The sequence below is a fragment of the Palaemon carinicauda genome, chromosome 12 (assembly GCF_036898095.1).
Source record: "Palaemon carinicauda isolate YSFRI2023 chromosome 12, ASM3689809v2, whole genome shotgun sequence".
Lineage (NCBI taxonomy): Eukaryota > Metazoa > Arthropoda > Malacostraca > Decapoda > Palaemonidae > Palaemon > Palaemon carinicauda.
In genome coordinates this window covers 3,406,136-3,429,378 of record NC_090736.1, presented here as the reverse complement: position 1 = coordinate 3,429,378, position 23,243 = coordinate 3,406,136, and the positions used below count along the sequence as shown (strand labels likewise).

At 44.7% G+C, this 23,243-nt stretch overlaps 1 protein-coding gene across 1 annotated transcript in view; it reads right to left on the bottom strand.

Moving 5' to 3' along the window:
• The window catches only part of LOC137651171 (eukaryotic translation initiation factor 3 subunit L-like), a 43,722-nt gene that overhangs the window by 17,056 nt on the left and 3,423 nt on the right, over positions 1 to 23,243 (bottom strand). Inside the window, exons 2-7 of the mRNA XM_068384311.1 lie at positions 16,389 to 16,576; positions 6,169 to 6,392; positions 1,639 to 1,868; positions 1,262 to 1,402; positions 710 to 922; positions 392 to 511 (exon numbers count right to left, since the gene is read on the bottom strand). Of these exons, the coding sequence (XP_068240412.1) occupies positions 392 to 511; positions 710 to 922; positions 1,262 to 1,402; positions 1,639 to 1,868; positions 6,169 to 6,392; positions 16,389 to 16,576 (1,116 nt within the window). The remainder of the gene's footprint in view (positions 1 to 391; positions 512 to 709; positions 923 to 1,261; positions 1,403 to 1,638; positions 1,869 to 6,168; positions 6,393 to 16,388; positions 16,577 to 23,243) is intronic.

Below are 23,243 nucleotides of genomic sequence, written 5' to 3'. Positions count from 1 at the left end.
ATTTATACATAATAAAATGCTCTTAAAAATGAAGACAATTGATAAGAGTCTTATTTTTCCCATAATCAAATCCTTTTCAATCTGGCTCTTACCTTTGCAAGTCCTTGCATAAGAGACATACTACAGTATTTTCTGTAAAGGTCCTAATTTTCTTCTCAACTTTCATTCAACTTACAAGGACACTTTTCTTTGACCATAACTCAAAATAATTTTATAAAAGTTTATTCTGTAACATCTATTATGACCTTACTCTGCTCCTTATCTGAAACTATTTGTTACTAAGACTTTATTCTGCCCCTAACTAAATCTAAATTCCTACCTTTTATCTTCAGTGGTTTATTACATTTTATTAAACCAGCAAGAGACATTTTCTTGACCATTCATTACTTACCGACATCCGTGACATTTTCTCCGCCAATGTTTTCTCTCTCAATGAAGACTGAACTGCTTCATCTATTCTCTGGGGGTGGAGCACCATGCATATGGCAAGAAGGGTGTACATTTGCTCAGTCTGAAAAAAATAATCATACTATATAATATCTAGGATACAATTAGATTCAGTTACTATACAAGTTAACAGATTTATAGTATACAATATAAGGAATAATGATTTCCATCATATGTGAATTGTCTTTTGTATCTACGAAAATAATTACTTTAAATTACATATTATCCTCACTTTAATCTCTCACAGAATTATTTTTCATACCTGTTTATTTATCTGATCATTCTGATAATTCCGAGTCTGGAACATAGCCTTGGTACGCTGAATGTACACCAAGATGTTCGAGAACGTACGTATAGCATCAGCGTATCTTCGCATCATCATGTAAGCAAATCCGACATAATAGTATGTTGTGATTTGACACGCTGGCACACGAGAGTACATGGACTTCTTATTCAACTCGATGTTTTCAAGTACCTGCAAAAGGTGATTCAAAACTGTAGAATTTACCTTACTTTCAATCAAATCCACTTAAGAGCAAAAATACTATTGCAGTAGATAGAAACTCCATTAAAAGTAAACAGGATTTTATCATTATAGCTATTTGTGTTTTACTATTATTAGTAATATGCATCAATTATTGTGAAAAAAATCATATTGTCAAAGAAAAATCTATGAATTGAACTGCTGAAACCCAAAAAGCAAAAACCAGTGCACTGGTATCAAAACATAATATGGCCCATCTCAATGTTAGAGAATAAGCTATAGGGTCAACACCCACCATGTAAATGAAACAAAAAATTGATAGCTACATGCCTTGATAGCTTGATAGTAATCTCCAAGAAGTGAGTGGAGGCGAAGTAAGCCAATCAGTGAAAAATATCCCAACATCTTGTACAAAGGATGACGTCCAAACTCCCCAGCAACACTGTCAGGATCTCCGCCACTAGTGTACACCTGTAATGAGGAATTGCTTTAGAATGAAAGACACCTGTAAGAGATGATTATAATAGTAAATTCTACCAATCAAAGCAAAAAAATATCCAATAATGTCTTGATTTACATTAATGAGCAATAGTTACTAGTCTCTTAATTGATTTGATGTCACAAGCTAAGTAGATAAAACTAAGAAGTGAACTTTTATAGTAAAATATTCCGTTGAAGAGAAATATAACTGAAAAAAGGGAAATTACCTCAAGTTGTCTGTTGATATTGCTTTTATCAACAAGACAATGAAGAACATTAAGTACTGAGTGTACATTCCAGATCTTTGGGGATTCTTTCAACAACTCAATCTCTGGTTCACTTTTCTTTCCGAGTTTAGACCTGGACTGAGAGAATGACTGGAACTGGTAGATGAACTCATCAATTATTTCCCACAGCCACTGATTGGGAAGTTCTAGGGGAACAGGAGTCTCAGCACCTAAAATTTTACAAAACACACAAAAAACTATAAGTGTGAAGACAGAAAAAGATTTAAGTACAGTCAAAAAGGAAAAATATGAGGAAGAAATGTGTATGCAGGCCCGTAATTTCAACACTAATGTCAATTACTATCTAATATTATGGGGTGTGAAAAAAAATTAGAAAATGTTCTCAATCTGTTCAATGAATAAGAAAACGTGTGACGTACAGTGACTGTAATTTTCTAGTTTACATCTTAAAAAACAATTGTTAGAAATTATTTGGAAAATTAACTAAATAAATAGCTAATTTCACTGCCATCATTGGGACACTTAAACATCTTAAAAATTTCCAAACCAGAAAAACCAATTTGGACTTTAAAAAATTACTCTAGCTATAGAGTTTCATGACAAGGTTTCACTATGAAGTACTTAGTGCAATAAAATCAATTCCTATTGAATAATTTTTAGCATAATAATAATAAATGAACTTTGTCTATTACCACTTATTGCAAAAGGAAAAACTTTATACAATTTGTAATTTTCCTCGCTATATAAACCACGAATCATTTATATGGGTTACTCTTAGTTTTGCTTTCTATGACCAAAATTAAAAGAAAATTGGTTTGATTACATCATTCTTCGTTGCTAGGAAACTGCTGCGCACGAAGCATAACACTTGTTCAAAGAGTTTCCTCACAACAGTAACCTGGTCAAAGCCTTGCGGGCCGGCTGAGGCGAGACCCTTGATAAATGACTTAGGTTCGTATAGCTAGGAAAAAATACAAATTATATTAGATTATTCCTTTGCAGATACAAACTTCAGAGTCATTTATATGGGAGTCTTCCTTAGGTGGGAGCAAGAGATCAAAGTGAATTATTTGTGAACAGTACATACATACATATACCAAAGGCACTTCCCCCAATTTTGGGGGGTAGCCGACAACAACAAGAAACAAAACAAAAAGGGGACCTCTACTCTCTACGTTCCTCCAGCCTAACCAGGGACTCAGCCGAGTTCAGCTGGTACTGCTAGGGTGCCACAGCCCAACCTCCCACATTTCCACCACAGATGAAGCTTCATACTGCTGAGTCCCCTACTGCTGCTACCTCCACGGTCATCTAAGGCACCGGAGGAAGCAGCAGGGCCTACCGGAACTGCGTCACAATCGCTCGCCATTCATTCCTATTTCTAGCACGCTCTCTTGCCTCTCTCACATCTATCCTCCTATCACCCAGAGCTTTCTTCACACCATCCATCCACCCAAACCTTGGCCTTCCTCTTGTACTTCTCCCATCAACTCTTGCATTCATCACCTTCTTTAGCAGACAGCCATTTTCCATTCTCTCAACATGGCCAAACCACCTCAACACATTCATATCCACTCTAGCCGCTAACTCATTTCTTACACCTGTTCTCACCCTCACCACTTCGTTCCTAACCCTATCTACTCGAGATACACCAGCCATACTCCTCAGACACTTCATCTCAAACACATTCAATTTCTGTCTCTCCATCACTTTCATTCCCCACAACTCCGATCCATACATCACAGTTGGTACAATCACTTTCTCATATAGAACTCTCTTTAGATTCATGCCCAATCCTCTATTTTTTACTACTCCCTTAACTGCCCCCAACACTTTGCAACCTTCATTCACTCTCTGACGTACATCTGCTTCCACTCCACCATTTGCTGCAACAACAGACCCCAAGTACTTAAACTGATCCACCTCCTCAAGTAACTCTCCATTCAACATGACATTCAACCTTGCACCACCTTCCCTTCTCGTACATCTCATAACCTTACTCTTACCCACATTAACTCTCAACTTCCTTCTCTCACACACCCTTCCAAATTCTGTCACTAGTCGGTCAAGCTTCTCTTCTGTGTCTGCTACCAGTACAGTATCATCCGCAAACAACAACTGATTTACCTCCCATTCATGATCATTCTCGCCTACCAGTTTTAATCCTCGTCCAAGCACTCGAGCATTCACCTCTCTCACCACTCCATCAACATACAAGTTAAACAACCACGGCGACATCACACATCCCTGTCTCAGCCCCACTCTCACCGGAAACCAATCGCTCACCTCATTTCCTATTCTAACACATGCTTTACTACCTGTGTAGAAACTTTTCACTGCTTGCAACAACCTTCCACCAACTCCATATAACCTCATCACATTCCACATTGCTTCCCTATCAACTCTATCATATGCTTTCTCCAGATCCATAAACGCAACATACACCTCCTTACCTTTTGCTAAATATTTCTCGCATATCTGCCTAAATGTAAAAATCTGATTCATACAACCCCTACCTCTTCTAAAACCACCCTGTACTTCCAAGATTGCATTCTCTGTTTTATCCTTAATCCTATTAATCAGTATTCTACCATACACTTTTCCAACTACACTCAACAAACTAATACCTCTTGAATTACAACACTCATGCACATCTCCCTTACCCTTATATAGTGGTACAATACATGCACAGACCCAATCTACTGGTACCATTGACAACACAAAACACACATTAAACAATATCACCAACCATTCAAGTACAGTCACACCCCCTTCCTTCAACATCTCAGCTTTCACACCATCCATACCCGATGCTTTTCCTACTCTCGTTTCATCTAGTGCTCTCCTCACTTCCTCTATTGTAATCTCTCTCTCATTCTCATCTCCCATCACTGGCACCTCAACACCTGGAACCGCAATTATATCTGCCTCCCTATCATCCTCAACATTCAGCAAACTTTCAAAATATTCCGCCCACCTTTTCCTTGCCTCCTCTCATTGTGAACAGTATAGCCAGCTTATTCAATTCTAGAAAATTAAATACTTTGCCTGGGGTGAAGTTACATGTACATCAAGTGTTGCAAAGTATCAAAATTTCAACATATCATCAAGTACTCAACTTCAAGGCATTTTTACTTGCATTAGGGCGGATTCCAACTGAAGGCTTCAAGTCCAATCAAGATCACCATCCACCTTAGTGCCTCTTACACACCCTTATAATGCAGAGAATAAATGATGCCTGAGATAAGAGCAGATTTGTATCTCTTAAGAGCTTATACGTAAATTATTTGTTGTGCTGCAACAATAGGGTCTATAGAAAAGGTGTCTAAAAACCTGTGTGCAAACTTTCCCATAATGGTTTGTAAAAGTGGTTTTTCTCATCCAAACATGACAATTTTGGAAATTGTATTTTTCCTACCGATACAAACCTTTAGCTATTTATAGGGGTATTACTTTCAGCAAAGCTGAAAGGATAAGTTATTAAAATTTAGCGAGGGTTAACTAACCATCCCGATAGTTAGTGGGGGGTAAGGGGGTAGATAGCTACCCCTCTCACTCACACCTGTGACTGTGCTGGGAGGTAAGACTTCAAGAGAGACAGGGTTGACGGGTAAGTTTGTATAAATAGCTAATGGTTCGTATCATTGGGAAAAATACAAATTATTTTCAAATTTGTCATTTGTTCTGTAACTGTAATACAAACCTATGCCGTCGTCATCTGTGACATTCTCAGTGGGCTCCTGACATGAGGGACCTGGATGGGGGATAACATTTGCCGCAAGACCGATTTTATGTTTCCTGTCATTGTTGACAGAACAAAAAGGGTAACAATCTCTCTTAGTTCGTTTCTTACGGCGAGAATGATATCTCTCCCACTGGAAGGACAACCACTCCCTACAATACTCAATGGTGAGTCCACAGAAAATCTTTTGCCTCTACAATAAGGACAAACCAGGTGTGGAGCTCATAAATGTACCACAGGGATGACCATCTCACTCAGGGCAGAAACGCATCGAATTTGACATAATAGTTGTAAGGCGCACACTCGTAACCTCACAAATAATGATAGAATGCAAGTGACAGTGAATATCAAAGAGACAAGGGACACAAGCACTAAGCACTATAAGGGTACAGTGAGAGTGATACAGATGTCTGATCATAGAAAGGAAGTAGGAACGTCTGACCTACTTCACGACCAGGAATGTTGTGGGGAAGCGCTTTGAACAAGCGTTAAGCGTCATGCACAGCAGTTGCCTAGCAACGAAACATGATGCAATCAAACCAATTTTCTTTTGATTGTCTGGTCATAGAAAACAAAACTAGGAGTAACCTATATAAATGACTCGGAAGTTTGTATCTGTGCAAGAATAAACTTAAATTCTAAAAAACAAAAATTCCTTTCTTAGAAAATATATTTTGGGTAAAGGCTTTTTCTCATAAAAAAAAATATCTGATTTTGAAAAAGTATCTTACATAAACTTTAATTGCTGACAAAAAAAGGGTACTTACTCAAAATGTAATTGAAAAGATTGCAGTAATTGTAGTAGGATTCAAAGCGTTGTGGTATAGATGGTCCACCCTGAACTCTTGCATATATATGACGATAATATAGCTCCCGATAGAGTATTAGGAAAATGTCATCACTTCCCTGCTCTACAAGCTTATTTCCAACCAGATCTTCAACATCAGGCCATGACTGAGTTTTGTAATACTCCTCCGTCAAGCGGTTGAAACTGCGAATAACAAAAAGATCAAGGAAATTAGCCTAGAGCATAAACAGTAGAAACTTTCTTCTTTCATCAGTCCTTTAATTTAATTTCAGCATCTTATAAAATATATTGCCCTGCAAAAACAAATCTTTAGAATTTCATAATAAAACATCTGAACAAAATTATTTCTATACACTTACATGTTAAAGCCATACCACAACTATTAATGAAATATAAATTACTATTTTTGACAATTATATCTATTGTAAACTGCTAAATCAAGATGATGTTGCAGGAAGATGATTCAAAGAAGGTGGGAGAGCTGATGAAAGGGAGGAGGCACGAGAATCCAGAACCTGAACTGTCCAGCTTTACGGCTCGTGGATCCACCACCTCCTCCAATTCCTTTGAAGGCATCCCTCCACCGGTGGTAAGGTGAGGGGAATGCCCGTCCTAACATGGGCACCTTCTTCTTCCCATTCCTTTACCTCTGCTATGTCGTTGGCTCTGTTGGGCGGGGAAAGATTGAGAAGGCTTCTTAAGGATGGATTGCTGTGACTGCAGTTCTCTTCTCTGTTGTTCTTGGGTCTACGATGACTGGGCCAATGGTCTAGGCTCCTCTGACGATGAAAGCCGCGGCTAGCAAAAGGACAGTCCTCTGCATAAGAAGGTCCAGTGTCTCCTTCCTCCATCTCTTGGTGGTTGCTGCTACTTCCACTCCCAGAAACAGAAAAGATTGTTTCAAGGACTTATGAAAATCTAGACATCGCCGACCGATACACTTATAAAGCCTGGTGGCGTTGCAACTGGACACGTAATGGTGGCATTATGTTCAGCAAGAGGACGTGTAATGGTGGTGGCACATTCAGCACAAGGACGCGTAATGTTGGTGGCACTTCTTGCCCTCCTTGGAGGTGGTTGCAGTTAAAGGGCAATGATCAGGCTTAGCCTTCTTTTTCCTATGGCTGTTGAACTTCCATTGAGAGGGCGACCACTCCCAGCAAAAATCACAAGGCAAACTCACAACACATTCGTGTCCCTTACAAGAGGCACACAAGGGATGAGGGTCTATATTGACTCAACTCATGAAGATGACATACGGATGACATTCAAGGCCTGGGCAGGTTGTCATAATCACTTGTTCAACACTCATTCCGAACAAAAGAAAGAGGATGGACAAAGCACACAGGTCAGTAACGGACAACTGACCATTGTCACGACCAAGAGCAGAGTGAGCACACAGCTGCTAGCATCAACACATCGAAGTGCATGGTGGGCCCATGAAGCAGCCATACAAGACTGCCAGATCCACGATAATTCTTCAATCCGGTCATAACAAAACTGTCTGAACTTATACAATGAATGAAAAGGGTTGTACTGTATCCACAAAGGAGCAGATAGCAAAATAATTCCATAAAAATAAGGCACGATACTGTACATAACCAATACCACAGCCACTTCCTGATAAAGATTTAATGTGACTGGTAAGTAACCAATACTGTAACTATATACTACCCGCCACGAAAGAGATGCAACTACTGTAACCTACAGCGCTGCCGTACAATTTGAAATTCCACCAGTTTTCCATATTGTATAATGCTTATCTAAATTTTTCCTAATTCATACACATTCATGTACATATTTTTAAAGCTGGTTAGTTGAATGGCTGTAGTTAGGAGACTGCTTCTACTGTAGAATATGTTGACATGAAAGATGTACAGTACTGTATGTTGAAACAAATACAAAACAGATACACTGTACTGTATTAGTAAGAACAATAAAGCTTCAAAACCAAAGGCAAATTCTGTAACAACAGCTAAACCACAAACTTCTTGCACAGAATGTATTCTATAGATAGTTTTCAGTTATCAAAATCTACCTGAATTACTTAAGTTCATGGGAAATGCCCTCACAAAGCTGATGCTATTCCAGATATAATATAATATGACAAATTCGAAGATAATTTGTATTTTTCCTAACCATACAAACCTTAGCTATTTACACAGGGGTTTACCTTTTAGCGCAGCTGAAATGGCGAGCCATTAGAATTTAACGAGGGTGTATTACCCCCGCGCTAGTTAGCGGGGGGGGGTAGGGGAGTGGTAGCTAGCTACCCCTCCCCTCCCTCACACACAGATGAATGCTCACTTTCACTTAAGAGGTAGGACTTGTCTTGGGGGACAGGGCTGGCGGGCAAATGTGTGTAAATAGCTAAGGTTTGTATGGTTAGGAAAAATACAAATTATCTTTGAATTTGTCATTTGTTCCGTAACCGAAATACAAACCACGCTATTTACACAGGGTGACTTACCCCTTAGGTAGGATGGAAAGTCCCCAGCCATACTGGCTTTGGCTTTACCCGGGGACTCAGAATCCGAGTAGGTAGCACTCGATAAAAGGAGTCCCTGCACCTCACAAGTTCCTTGCTTCGCAAGGAACCATGTGGCCTACGTAAGCTTGTGTGTGAAGGAAGAAGTGTGACCCGTCCTAGGCAGTTGACCTGGAGTTCCAGAAGGAACTCTGGGTTAGGACGTTCCCAATACCACCTCGTCAGGGTATGGGGGACGCGACAGTATTGACTCAATACTCGGAACACAAGGAAGCATGGTTTACCTGCAGAGGTTCGAGGTCAGCTATGCAGATACCCGGATGCTGCTTCCCCGTAGAGGGGATGATGAAGAAAGAAGAAAGGGCCAGACATATTTCTTTCGTTCACGCAGACTAAAACCTGATAACAATGCCCTCAACCTTCTGCTACCTGTCCAAAAAGGAGCCTGAGGTTAGACCAGCTGTTATGTAGCCACCACAGAGCGATAGAAAACGTATCGAGACTCCTGTGGGTCACGCCCTGCAGGAAGCGGGCTGCGAAGGTCATCAGACGCTTCCAGACTCCAGCTTGTAGCACCTGCGTCACAGAGTAGTATTACTCGAAGGCGAGGGACGTTGCGATGTATCCAACATCGTGCTGTAGGGCGACGTGACGGGGGAGGGTCTGGAGACAGGTCGAGATGAATGTCCTTGAGTCCGGGCTGAAGAGGTATACTGGTGACTCTCCCCCATGTCCTCCTTGTGCTCCCAAATCGGCTGCAACTGAGGACAAACTGCAGCTGTTCCCAGCGCTAACCTCTCGATTCCTTTACCGGCAAGAAAGAGAAGGTCTTGGGACATCAGATACAGAATGGAGACTCGAAATCTTGAATGAATCGGACCGAAGGGCCGGGACCCCCAGATTCTGAGTCTAGCCAACAACTCAGGAGCGAGCCTGAATGTTGCCTTCCCCTCTTCCTTAGAAAGGGGGGAGTCGTAAGAGACCAAGAAAATTGCTTACACACTGGCCGTGGCCAGAGTGAGCAGGAGACCCAAGGCGGAATACAATCCGAGGCCTGTCGTAAAGGGTCTTGAGAAGATCTCTTAAAGGGCTAAAAGTCCGAGCCATGCTCCAAGTTGGAGGTCTTCCTCCGACTAGGGCAGGGATGATCGTAGCTTCGCATGAGCGAGGATAGATCCAGCGGGCAGGAAAAAGTTATTCCTTTAAGCCTGAAGGTCAGGGAAAGGCTGAGCGACAGGCTTCATTGCCGAGAGCGGAAAGGAGTTTCCTCCCGCCAAAGGCAATAAGACCGTTATTGCTGGAGAAGAGGCCTCAAGGGAAGAGGTATATCTCCCACGGCACCAACCACCTTAGACTCTTCACTTTGCCTGGGAGACCCCTGTGGATGACTATCGCAGATGACGCGACTGTAGCGGGTTGTCTCTTCTTGAGGAGGAGGCGTAGTGTCTCCAGGCATAAAGCCGAAGCGACGCCCCGGTTCGGGAGATATGTCGCAGTGTGGTTGCTTGAGTAGTCTGCGCCGTGGGAGAAGCTCTCCCGGGAGTTCCGTCAGGGGAAGCAGAGGGTCCAGAAACCGTTCTGCGCATAGTCCCAGTGGAGCTCTCCCATTGAAAGGTTGACAGACAACCTGGTCTTGTTGAGACCCATTGTCTACAGACAAATGGGAGGGAAGACGCAGGCGTCGAAGTTGTCCCACCATCACCGGAATGCATCTTGCCAGAGTTTTGGGGTCTGAGACTGGGGGGAAGAATAGCGGAAGCTTGAGGTTCCAAGCTGTCGCGATCAGGTCCCCCAGACCAGTACTTGCTGGTTACCCAAGGTCAAAGACCCCCAGGTACACTCTCTCTACGAGGCTCTGCTCGGATAGTCTGAGAGAACATTTCCCTGCCTGGAATGAGAGAGCCGATGGTGGTATTGAGAGAATCTCAATCATCCCGGTATCTCTACTGCAAGATGTGAAGGTGTGAAAATGCGTCCCCTGCTGGTTAGAATACGCCAGAATCATGAAGTCGACGCGCACGGGGCGACTCGGCAGGAGCTGTAGGATCTGTAGAGGGGCCAGACTAAGGCCCCTAAGCCTGCCTGAATGATGGAGAGGTATCCTTCAGGTCTTGACCATAGGCCTGGACCGGAACATGCCCCCCCCTTTCCTTTGACGAGTCCGAGAACAGCATCAAGAATGTGGGGAAAGGACGAGAATATCCACTACCATCAAGAGGCTCCATAGGTCAACACCCATTATTATTATTATTATTACTTACTAAGCTACAACCCTAGTTGGAAAAGCAGTATGCTATAAGCCCAGGGGCTCCAACAGGGAAAATAGCTCAGTGCGGAAAGGAAAAAAGGAAAATAAAATATTCTGAGAAGAGTAACAACAATAAATATCTCCTATATAAACTATAAAAACTTTAACAAAACAAGAGGAAGAGAAATAAGATAGGAGAGTGTGCTCGAGTGTACCCTCAAGCAAGAGAACTCTAACCCAAGACAGTGAAAGGCCATGGTACAGAGGCTATGGCACTACCCAAGACTAGAGAACAGTGGTTTGATTTTGGAGTGTCCTTCTCCTAGAAGAGCTGCTTACCATAGCTAAAGAGTCTCTTCTACCCTTACCAAGAGGAAAGTGGCACTGAACAATTACAGTGCAGTAACCCCTTGGGTGATGAAGAATTGTTTGGTAATCTGTGTTGTCAGGTGTATGAGGATAGAGGAGAATATGTAAAGAATATGCCAGACTATTCAGTGTGTATGTAGGCAAAGGGAAAATGAACCGTAACCAGAGAGGAGGATCCAATGTAGTACTGTCTGGCCAGTCAAAAGACCCCATAACTCTCTAGCGGTAGTATCTCAACGGGTGGCTGGTGCCCTGGCCAACCTACTACCATTGCAGGTCTAATAGTTCCGCTGGTCCCATAGGGGCCAGGAAGTCCGGTTAAACATTGCCTGAAGCCACAGGAACTTGGATCGCCCCACATGGAACTTACCCTGAGGCGACCGTTCGGACTATAGACGGGTCAATGAGGAAAGGAGAACTAGGAAACGTTCCAAGGTAGGGCTGAAAGCTCTGCTTGACTGAGAACAGGTACTGCGACTCTCCTCAGTCTTGCCACAGTCAACCGAAAGGAAGGCTCGGAGGATGTGGTAACAGAATCTGGCGTCCCCAGGTGGTCACCCATCCAAGTACCGACGTTGCTTAACCTTGCTGGACGGACGAGAAGTGGGGTTTCCAACGTGGTAAGGCCGTTGACTCAATATCATGGCCAGATACTCCAGATGTTGAGGCAGAGGAAGAGAAGGCTCCAAGCAAAATACCATGAGCCCACACTCGTGGTAAGCATCCAGAAGCTTGTCCCGGCGCTGAAGAAGGTCGAACCCGAGCCTACCGGAGTTGACCAGCCCTCCAAACAGCAGAGGAGGTGGAAGCCTGCACCTGAGCGGCCAAGAGGAAGGCAGGGAGAGTTCTCTGGGGAAACAAACCTGCTATGCCACGGCGGGATAGCCACACTGCATCATAAGCAGGAATACTTGCAGTCTAGGCTGAATTCGACGAGCACCCTGGAAGCTGGAAGGAATGGAAACTGAAAGTACCCGTCCTTCCGATCCAGGGTTTAAGGAGCCCTGTCGCCTCGTTACCAGTCTGATCGATTCTGCTGGTCTACGCTGGCCGAAGTTGTTCGACAAACTTGATCAGGGCTGAGAGGTCGACTAAGGACATCCCCTCTCAGATCCTTTCTTACAAGAAAGGGTCGACTGAGGAGGCCGGGGGTGAAGCCGTCGATGATCCTAAGGAAGACCTTCGCCTAAGGTATGGATTATTCTGCCCAACCGGGCAACTCTGCTGACGCTATGGCATAGAGGTTCAGAGACACTGAATTCGCTGACAGAGACGGAAGGCGCGATATTCTCTTCTCAAGGATGGAAGGGTGTCTGAGGTCGTCAACCTCCACAGATGAGACACCCGAAGGAAGCCCTCAGTCAGCGCGTCCAGATGGTACAACATCGAGCTTGTCCGCAAGTTAGATACTTAACGACGAAAGGCCAAGGTGCCTGAGCTCGAGAGGAGGAAAGTACCCATGCTCTTCCTGTAGCTTCCTTGAACCAAACCTCGGGCCGTAACCGAGGAGGGAAAGAACCTGGTAAGCTCCCAGAGGAAGGGGTTAGCAGTCACCCCTTGTCCGATGGAGAAATCTCGAACGGAAAGCCCCCCACCCCCCCCTCCTAAAATCCTTCCAGGGAATGACGGGGAAGGGCTAACCAGATTCAGGAAAGAGGAGTGTTGCTCAGATCTCCCTTTAGTTTCTCCTATTCTTGCAAGTGCCGTGCTCTGCGTTTACGGGGTGTGGCCGTGTTCTGGAAATACGCTCCAGAAGAACTCGCCAGGCTGGCCATGCTGCGAAAACCCCATTGGGAATCGTGGTCGCAATCGCCCTGGAGCTCGCGCGACGGTAATTCAAAGATTTTTCGCGTGGGCGAACGTGGAAGCGCCCATGCGCGGTAACGCAAACGAAGGTGAGCGAAGGAGCGCAGAAGGAGGGCGAGCGTGGTAGGAAGGGCGAGAGCAGGTGGTCGGCGAGCGATAACCGATAGACGAGCAATGGATACTGCAAGAAATAAGCCAACGTTTGTGCGAAGAAACACTGTAGGTTCGCGCGACGGAACGCCATCCGTCCGCGTGATGGAAAACCGTTGGTTCGCGCGTGGGCGAACATTGGAGAGCATGGGCGCGGACGCGCATGAGCGTAGACGTGCAGGCACGTGGGCGTGTGGGCGCGCAGGCCAATGGTCGCGTGGGCGCACAGGCAAGCGGTCGTGAGGGTGGGCAGGTGGATGAGCGCGAGTCCGAGGCGGCGAACGCAAGCGTTAGCGCGATGGCGAGGAAACGCGCTGCCGCGTGGGCGAGGAAGTCTGCTGGCGATATGGATCAACAAGCGATCGGTGGTGAGTTGGTGAGCGCTAACGCACAGGTTGGCGATGGCGCGTTGTGTTATGCCGACGCGATGGTCGAGCAGCATGCGCAGGTGAGTGATCGTGCGTTGGCGAGCAATCTAAGAAGGTGAGCGATCGCGAGCAGCATGTGCAGGAGGGCGACCGCGCGATGGTGATCAGCATGCGCAGATGGGTGGTTGCTGATGGCGAGCAGTCTCTGCAGGTGGGCGATCGCGCGATGGCTATCAGCATGTGCAGGGTCGCGCGATGGCGATCAGCATCCGCAGTTGAGGGTCGTGCGATGGCGATCAGCATCCGCAGTTTGAGGGTCGCGCGATGGCGATCAGCATCCGCAGTTGAGGGTCGCGCGATGCCGATCAGCATCCGCAGTTGAGGGTCGCGCGATGGCGATCAGCATCCGCATTTGAGGGTCGCGCGATGGCGATCAGCATCCGCAGTTGAGGGTCGCGCGATGGCGATCAGCATCCGCAGTTGAGGGTCGCGCGATGGCGATCAGCATCCGCAGTTGAGGGTCGCGCGATGGCGATCAGCATCAGCAGTTGAGGGTCGCACGATGGCGATCAGCATCAGCAGTTGAGGGTCGCACGATGGCGATCAGCATCCGCAGTTGAGGGTCGCGCAATGGCGATCAGCATGCGCAGGTGAGCTAGTAGCTGGCGAACCATGTTCCTTTTTTTTTGGAAGAGTTGGAGAACGTTGGCGTGCCGGCTGTAACACACGTGGGCGAACCGGAGATCGCCGAGAGACAGGTGATCGCTGGCGAGCTGATGATCGCTGACGAGCAGAAGGCTACGCGTGGAAGCCTGCGTAAAGAAAAAGAGTCCTTGACCCCGACCTGAACCGAAGTTCTAGATCGCGAGGGCGAACCTGGGCGCGTAACAGGAACCAACAGGAACAGCAGGGATGATCATCATGAAAGCGCTGACGAACAGGAGAGCACTGATGAGCAGAAGAGCGCCTGTGCGTTAACACTGAGCAGGAGCAGGAGAGAACACAGCAGAAGGGCGCCCAGGGAAACCCTCACACGCAAGGGAAGAACCCCCGTGGGAGGCAACCCTTTGCCCCGAAGGGATCGTTGTCCGCCGGGAGACTGATGTCCGTCGGGAAGACCGCTGTCCGTCGGGAAGACCGTTGTCCGTCGGGAAGCCCGTTGCCCGTCGGAAGACGAGATCAGACTGCTGTCCATTTGCACCAAGGCGGAAGATCGAGAAAAAGGAGTTGTAGGCTGCAAACGGAGATTCAAAAAGGCGCCTCAAGCACCCTTATAGGGAGATGAGAGGCCCTTACGACGAGGCGGACGGTGGGCCTTACGGCGAGGGAGGCCAACAGCAACAGCAGAAACCTCCGAAGAGGAGTCTCTATGAGTGTACTCTCTCGCGAACGAAAGAGAAACACTTCGTAGAAGAGACTGGTCAGCAGTGACCTAAAAGGAGCAATCCTCCGAAGAGGAGCTCCTGCAGTTGCCCAGCCCCTTGAGCGAAACTGCAGGTGTGACCGCTCAGCACCAAGAGCATAGTCCCACGAAAAAAAGGCAAGAGGAGAACCCTCCATAAGGGGGAAAACTCAAGCCTGGACAAGAAAAACTTCCCTCGGAAGGAAAGTTACCTGCCCAAGGAGGAAAGCCTCCTGAGAGTTCTAAAATTAACTGGAGAGCTGTCCGTCGTCACGGGAGTACTTCCAGTAGAAGGAGACACGCCCCTGACGAAAACACAAGGGGGGAGGCAGCAACATCCGAATCCCCAGGACTCAACAAGACAGCTCACACCGTTGCCATATTACAGAAATGAACTAGATCGGTAACTGTAAAAAAATAAAACAAAAAAACATTAGTACACATTCATTCCCCCGGGAAGGCTCCGAAGAGGAATCCCGAGGGAAAGGAAACAAGAATTACACAACAGGCCCGTGCCCTCACAACCACTTACACTCACGGAAGGAGAGCTGTAACCAAAACAGAATTATAACAATTATAATTATGTAACTATGTAATTATGTAATTTAAAAATGAATGAACACTAAAGAAAGAACGAAAACCCCGAAAGGAATCGTTCTACAAAGCTGAAAAAAATCAACAAATACAATTAGATTCATAAACTAATTGAGACATACGTACGGAGTAGCAACCCCCCCACACGGAAAGGAAGCTACAAGGGCGTAGTAACACGTAGTAAAAGGGTGAACGACCTCAAGAGAGAGAGAGAGAGAAAGACATAAGTCAAACTCGATCGCCACCCATAACGCCATGGCGGCCAACTGCCGATGACACCACATAGATGAGTACACTACACACACAAATCTGAAAAGGAAACTTACTGATTTCTATACTCAAATATGTATACAAACATGAAAACATGTTTACATATATATTGAGTAAAAGAAAAGTAAGCGATTAAGTAAAGACAAAACAAACAATGGCTGCCAAGAGAGGACCAAGACAGAGACGTCTGTCACAGTCCGAGCCAAAAGTGAAAGTGAGCATTCATCTGTGTGTGAGGGAGGGGAGGGGTAGCTAGCTACCACTCCCCTACCCCCCCGCTAACTAGCGCGGGGGTAATACACCCTCGTTAAATTCTAATGGCTCGCCATTTCAGCTGCGCTAAAAGGTAAACCCGTGTAAATAGCGTGGTTTGTATTTCGGTTACGGAACAACTACATAGTATCTACTCAATTCAACTTGCATATTACCCACGGTGCATATAAACCGCATTATTCACATAAATAAAAACAAAACTCAAACTTACTCGATGTAGAGTGAGGGTACATCATAGACATTGCCATCGCGGATAGCATCTCGGAAATAAGTAACATACTTCTTCACCTCTTCAGGTATGGAGTAAGTAGGGTAATGACCACCGCGCTCACCGTATTCACCATCAGCTCGTTCTACATAATGATAATTATCTGTAGTCTCGAGAGTATACCCATCATACTGGAAGGGAAGGATCACATTAGTAATGTCATACTGCATGGCTAAAATGTTCTATCAAAGTATAATACAGTACAGTACTGTAATAGTATAAAAAAAAAAAATGTGATGTTATAAAAAATGGAAAAAAAAATTAAAATAATTTGTATTTTTCCCAACAATTCAAATATGAGTCCTTTACTATAGGAGAATAGACACAGCAATTAAAACCTATAACGAGGTGTAAACAACCAACAGGGAGTTTACAAGGCTGTTAACACAATGGATGAGCCTAAGAACTTTAATGAATATTGACTCCGACTCTCCTCCTGTCGCTGGTGTTTTGGGACCCGCTGACTGAGGAAGCTCTCCTTCCAAGACTTTCAAATTTCTCTTGCGTTGGCCGGTACAATGTCATCTTAGGGGTGGACAAGTTTGTCTTCTAAACTCAAGAAGGAAGCAGGCTGAACTGAAGCTGCTTCACTTCTCTGGAATCCTGACCACTTGCAGCTGCTGCTGCAACCTAGGGTCCTTATGTAGGTGCTTTCTTTGGAATTGACTTTGCGTACTTAACTCTCTTTCTGAAACATTATGAGAAAGAATAGAGGGGTCAGTCGTCGTCTTGCGCGGATCCAGGAGGCTTGAAGTCTGCGAAGTATTTGCAAACTGCTCCCTCAAAAGTGGAGGATGTCCAGCCCTAGAAGTTATTGACAACAGCCGATAATCTCCACAATAAAGGAGATTTCCCTAAGGGGGAAAGCCGCTCTAAGTGTGTAACCTGGTACAGTATCTCCCATAGGGGACGTAACTTGGGTCCTCCCTCTATTACTTCTTTTTGTATCTTAATCCTCACAACGTCCCGGAGCCTTGGATGGGAAAAGTGTTTTGTTCCATCTTACAAAGGGGAAGGATCATGTGAAGTGTTGTTTTCCTGCGCATGGAGGGACTGGTCCCAAGACAGCGAAAGCTCGTCTCTTTTGGAGGTTCTTTCCTTGCAGAGGTAACTCTTGCAGTCCATCGTTTCAAAGAGGAGAGACTTTGATAGTGATTCTACAACCTGTTTCTAGAATGACCAGAGCACAATAATGATGAAAGTCTAAAGCGATCGCTAATAAAGTGACCGTGAGGATGGTGTGGTGAGAGCTCATAGCCCTCAAAGGAGGAGCAATTCCAAGATCGTCTGGATACCAAACACGACAATGAAGAGCGCTTCGACATATTGCGCTTGGAAGTGTGCCAAGGTGAAGAGTCTCTGGAAAAAAGCCTGGAAATTAAGCATGCTGTAATAGGACGACAAGATGTAGAGCTGGAATGCGATGATCTTTAGTTCTGAGAGGCGATGATCTCCACATAGAACATACCACTCACCAAGCTGTAACAATTATCATATTTGGTTACAGAGGTAGCCAGGAACCCGAGTTGCAAACCCCCATGACATACAGGCTTGAAGCCGTGACACAGGGACACGACTCGAGCCTTGCGAAACAGCCTCAAAAGGTGTGGAAACGCAGGGCAGTAACACTGTTTGGTTTGGATACCGAGGTAGCCAGAGACCAGACCCAAGACTCGAAGCTCCTACACAGGGCCACAGATCCGACCCCATATATTAGCCTCGGAGGGCTAAACATTGAACCGAAATACCTGAGCCCAGCTCCAGCGGAGCCGAGGCTCGATACCATGACATAGGGTCACGGGCCTGGAGGGCCCAACCATGCAGCTGAAACCAGTAATGCTTGGCTACTGGGGTAGTCGCAGACAAAACTTGTGGGGCAAAGGCTCAAGGTACGATACAGGGTCACAGTTACAACCCACTACATTAGCCTGGGGGCATAAACACAGAGCTGTACCAATAACACTTGCCTATCAGGGTAGTAGAGGACAAAGCCCAGCCCATGGGGCCAAGTTCAGCCATGCCATGGTCCTGCGAGTCTGTACCGTGGGACGAAAACACAGGTCAGTGGCTCCCTCATCATTTAGTTGGGAGCCACTTAGAAGATGCCCACCCCTTCTAAGAGATGTGGACTTGAAGGAGCCCTATGACTGGCAAGCCCTTTCCTACATCTGCGGCTGACAAGCCCTTCGTAACTTCTACTTCTTCATCTGCGACAAAATCAACAAGGAGCAGAGGCTTATGGCTGTGCCACAGGGCCACGGTTCAGTGCCTAGGACTAGGGGGACAGAAACAAATGCCTGTGGGTCCCTCCCAATGGAGTCAGGAGCCACATAGGCCATCCAACAATAAAAGAGGTGGTGTTGTCGAAAGAAGCCCTTCCTACGACTACAGCTGACAATATCCCCTCATACTTCTCCCTACACCTCTTCATCTTAGATGAAGAGACAGTCGGAAACCAAAGGGGCAAGCTCAAGTCTGACCCATGCATCAGCTCCAGATGGCCAAAATACAGGTGTGTGGTTCCCTTCCCATTGGGAAGGAAGCCACTCAGGTGCTGCCCACCTCCCCTAAAAGAAGTTGTGTCAAAGTAGCCATTTCCTCAGACTGTGACTGGCATGCCCCCCCCCGCCATTCTTTATCTTATTATTATTATTATTATTACTATCCAAGCTACAACCCCAATTGGAAAAGCAAGATGCTATAAGCCCAGGGGCTCCAACAGGGAAAAATAGCCCAGTGAGGAAAGGAAATAAGGAAACAAATAACTGAAGAGAACATATTAACAATAAATCATTCTAAAAAAAGTAACAACGTCATAACAGATATGTCATATATAAACTATTAACAACGTCAAAAACAAATATGTCATATATAAACTATAAAAAGACTCATGTCCGCCTGGTCAACAAAAAAGCATTTGCTCCAACTTTGAACTTTTGAAGTTCTACTGATTCAACAACCCGATTAGGAAGATCATTCCACAACTTGGTAACAGCTGGAATAAAACTTCTAGAGTACTGCGTAGTATTGAGTCTTATGATGGAAAAGGCCTGGCTATTAGAATTAACTGCCTGCCTAGTATTACGAACAGGATAGAATTGTCCAGGGAGATCTGAATGTAAAGGATGGTCAGAGTTATGAAAAATCTTATGTAACATGCATAATGAACTAATTGAACGACGGTGCCAAAGATTAATATCTAGATCAGGAATAAGAAATTTAATAGACCGTAAGTTTCTGTCCAACAAATTAAGATGAGAATCAGCAGCTGAAGACCAGACAGGAGAACAATACTCAAAACAAGGTAGAATAAAAGAATTAAAACACTTCTTCAGAATAGATTGATCACCGAATATCTTAAAAGACTTTCTCAATAAACCAATTTTTTGTGCAATTGAAGAAGACACAGACCTTATATGTTTCTCAAAAGTAAATTTGCTATCGAGAAACACACCTAAAATTTTGAAAGAGTCATACAAATTTAAAGAAACATTATCAATACTGAGATCCGGATGTTGAGGAGCCACCGTCCTTGACCTACTTACAATCATACTTTGAGTTTTGTTAGGATTCAACTTCATACCCCATAATTTGCACCATGCACTAATTTTAGCTAAATCTCTATTAAGGGATTCACCAACCCTAGATCTACATTCAGGGGATGGAATTGATGCAAAGAGAGTAGCATCATCTGCATATGCAACAAGCTTATTTTCTAGGCCAAACCACATGTCATGTGTATATAGTATGAAAAGTAATGGGCCAAGAACACTACCCTGTGGAACACCGGATATCACATTCCTATACTCACTATGGTGCCCATCAACAACTACTCTTTGAGATCTACTACTTAAAAAATCAATAATAATGCTAAGAAACGACCCACCCACTCCCAACTGTTTCAGTTTGAAAACAAGGGCCTCATGATTAACACGGTCAAAGGCAGCACTAAAATCAAGGCCAATCATACGAACTTCCCGACCACAATCAAGGGATTTCTGTACTGCATTGGAGATTGTAAGAAGGGCATCACATGCTCCAAGGCCTTTACGAAAACCAAATTGCAAACTAGGGAATAGATGATTACCTTCAGCAAACCTATTAAGACGTTTTGCCAGAAGACGTTCAAAAACTTTAGATAATATGGGAGTTATGGAAATTGGGCGGTAATCAGTGGGACTTGAGCTACCACAAACACATTTACATAGAGGAGTAACATTACCAATTCTCCAACAAGTGCTAAAAGCTCCTCTTCTTGCTAACTTGCGCAAAATAACAGATAACTTTGGAGCTAAGAAATCTGCTGTCTTTATAAAAAACAAAGGAAAAATACCATTTGGGTCTACACCTCCATAAGCATCAAGGTCCATCAACAGCGCTTTAATCTCACGAGATCGAAAAGCTAAACTAGTTAGTTTAGCCTCAGGAAAACAGGAATGAGGAAGTTCAAGTTTTTCATTACTCTGTTTACTGTCAAAAACATCAGCCAAAAGGGTTGCCTTTTCCTTTGGACAGTGAGTGACTGAGCCATCTGGTTTAAGTAAAGGAGGAACTGTTGCATCTACACCAAAGAGTGCAGATTTAAGGGTAGACCACCATTTATGTTCCTGAGTTGTACCAGAGAGGGTTTCTTTTATGATTAAATTGTACTCCTTTTCAGTTGAGGCATAAACTCTCTGAGCAAAAGCTCGAAGCCGAGTATAGTTGTTCCAGGTCAAATCTGATCTGTTACCCTTCCAAAGGTGATAGGCCTCCTGCTTCTCCAAATAAGCACGTCTACAATCATCATTGAACCACGGTTTGTCCTTCATTCGGTACCTTAGCACACGAGAAGGGATACGCCTATCAATTATGTTGACTAGATTCTCATTCAAAGAGACAACAGGATCTACACTATTATATAATTGTGACCAATTCAAGGACAAAAGATCATGCAAAATCCCATTCCAGTCTGCTTGGGATTTCATATAAATTTTACAGGAATATGATATATCAGGGACAGGCTGCTCAGTCTTCACTAATAATGAAATCAAGGCATGATCAGAAGTCCCGACTGGAGAACCAACCTTACTAGTTATAACGCCAGGGGAGTCAGTGTATACGAGGTCCAAGCAATTACCAGACCTGTGGGTAGCTTCATTTATGATTTGCTCACAGCCTGATTCAGAGGCAAAGTCTAAAGCTCTTAAGCCATGGCGATCGGTAGGAGAGATAGAACTTAACCACTCCCTATGGTGAGCATTAAAATCACCAACAAAGACAATAGAAGCCTTTCTATCATCTTCTTGTATCTTAGCCATAATGGTAAGAAGACAATCGAAGATAGAATCATCCATGTCTGGATTCCGGTAGATCGAACACAAATAAAAGTTGTTATGCCTGCCACAAACTTTTATTACCTGAATCTCATGACATCCACATTGATAGCAGGACTTATGAGAAGCAGGGTACTCGGTCCTAATATACACCGCCATTCCCCTGGCCCTAGGAATGGCATCACGTTTCAGCATTATTGGCTTCTTAAAACCAGTTATAAGGAGCTCAGATGAGTGCCTCATATTAGAAACCAAAGTTTCTGAGCACAAAAGAATATCATACTGTCTGGACGCAACTGTAAGGTCTTGGATATTTGCATGAAGACCACGAATATTGCAATACAGAAGACGACATTGACGAAATCTAGGACGTACTGGTCCCGGATTTCGCTCAATGTCTCCAGACAGCATAAGAACTAATAGAAATAAAAAAGAGACATCATACTTAAAAACTAGATTAACAAGAATTATAACAAAAACAATATGTACAGAATAATAAAAAAAAGTGATTGATGATACCCATAGACTATAGTAAAAAGTCGGAAAAACTGGTCAACATGGAGGAGCCGATACACCATGCAAGGCTAAATACCCTCCAGGATAGCCACTTCAACTGAAGGGAGGACAGTAAGAATGGTTTTGAGAAGAAAAAATCAGAAAAAGGAAAAGACAACCTCTTGATAAACCACCAGGCATCCATGGCCCTTCTATTAAGCCTGCCCAACACACCATTTCAAAAAAAACAAGAGGAAGAAAAAAAAAAAAAAGATAGAATAGAAGAAGTCAAAAGCCGAAGAGGAGTCAGAGGAGGAAGAACACCACCTACGTTTCTTCCTCTTACCAACCATCCCTTAAGCTCTGCAAGCAGAGGAATTGAAAACTGAGAAACCCAGCCATTGACACTTCCCAAAGGGAAGAACCATAGTGGTTACTCCAACAGGAACCACAACACTATCAGGGGAGGGATAGTCACACTTACAGGGATCAGAAACCCCCGAACACCTGGGCACAAGAGTCAGGGATAGACACAAGGGAAGGAAGAAAAGGAGTGGCTGGTTTGGGAAAAGTACCAAAGCCCTTCTCTGGCACCCGAAGTACACGCCCTTAGTCCCGGGGCCCCTAGAGAGGGGAGCCACTGTTAACACTGACACGCCCCACACCACTGGGATCACCAAGGCAATAGAGGTCATGGGGAGCCTACCTGAAAGAAATAATGAGCCCAAAACCTTCTTAGTTCACACTTGTGATCAGTGGTAACACAAACACAGAAGAGCCTTCAACCTCTGATAGGAGCAACAAACACCACCCGCCTTCAGCACCTGAAATCCAAGGGTTCCTTGCTGCTGCCACACACTTCCCAGGAAAAGAACCAGGGGAGCATGCGCAGGGGCACCTAAGTACAAACATCGGGTGAGTGGAAAGAAGCAAAGTTCTCTTCCTTCCTCAAGGCATGCTTCTACCACTGCAAGGAGTCCACGACATA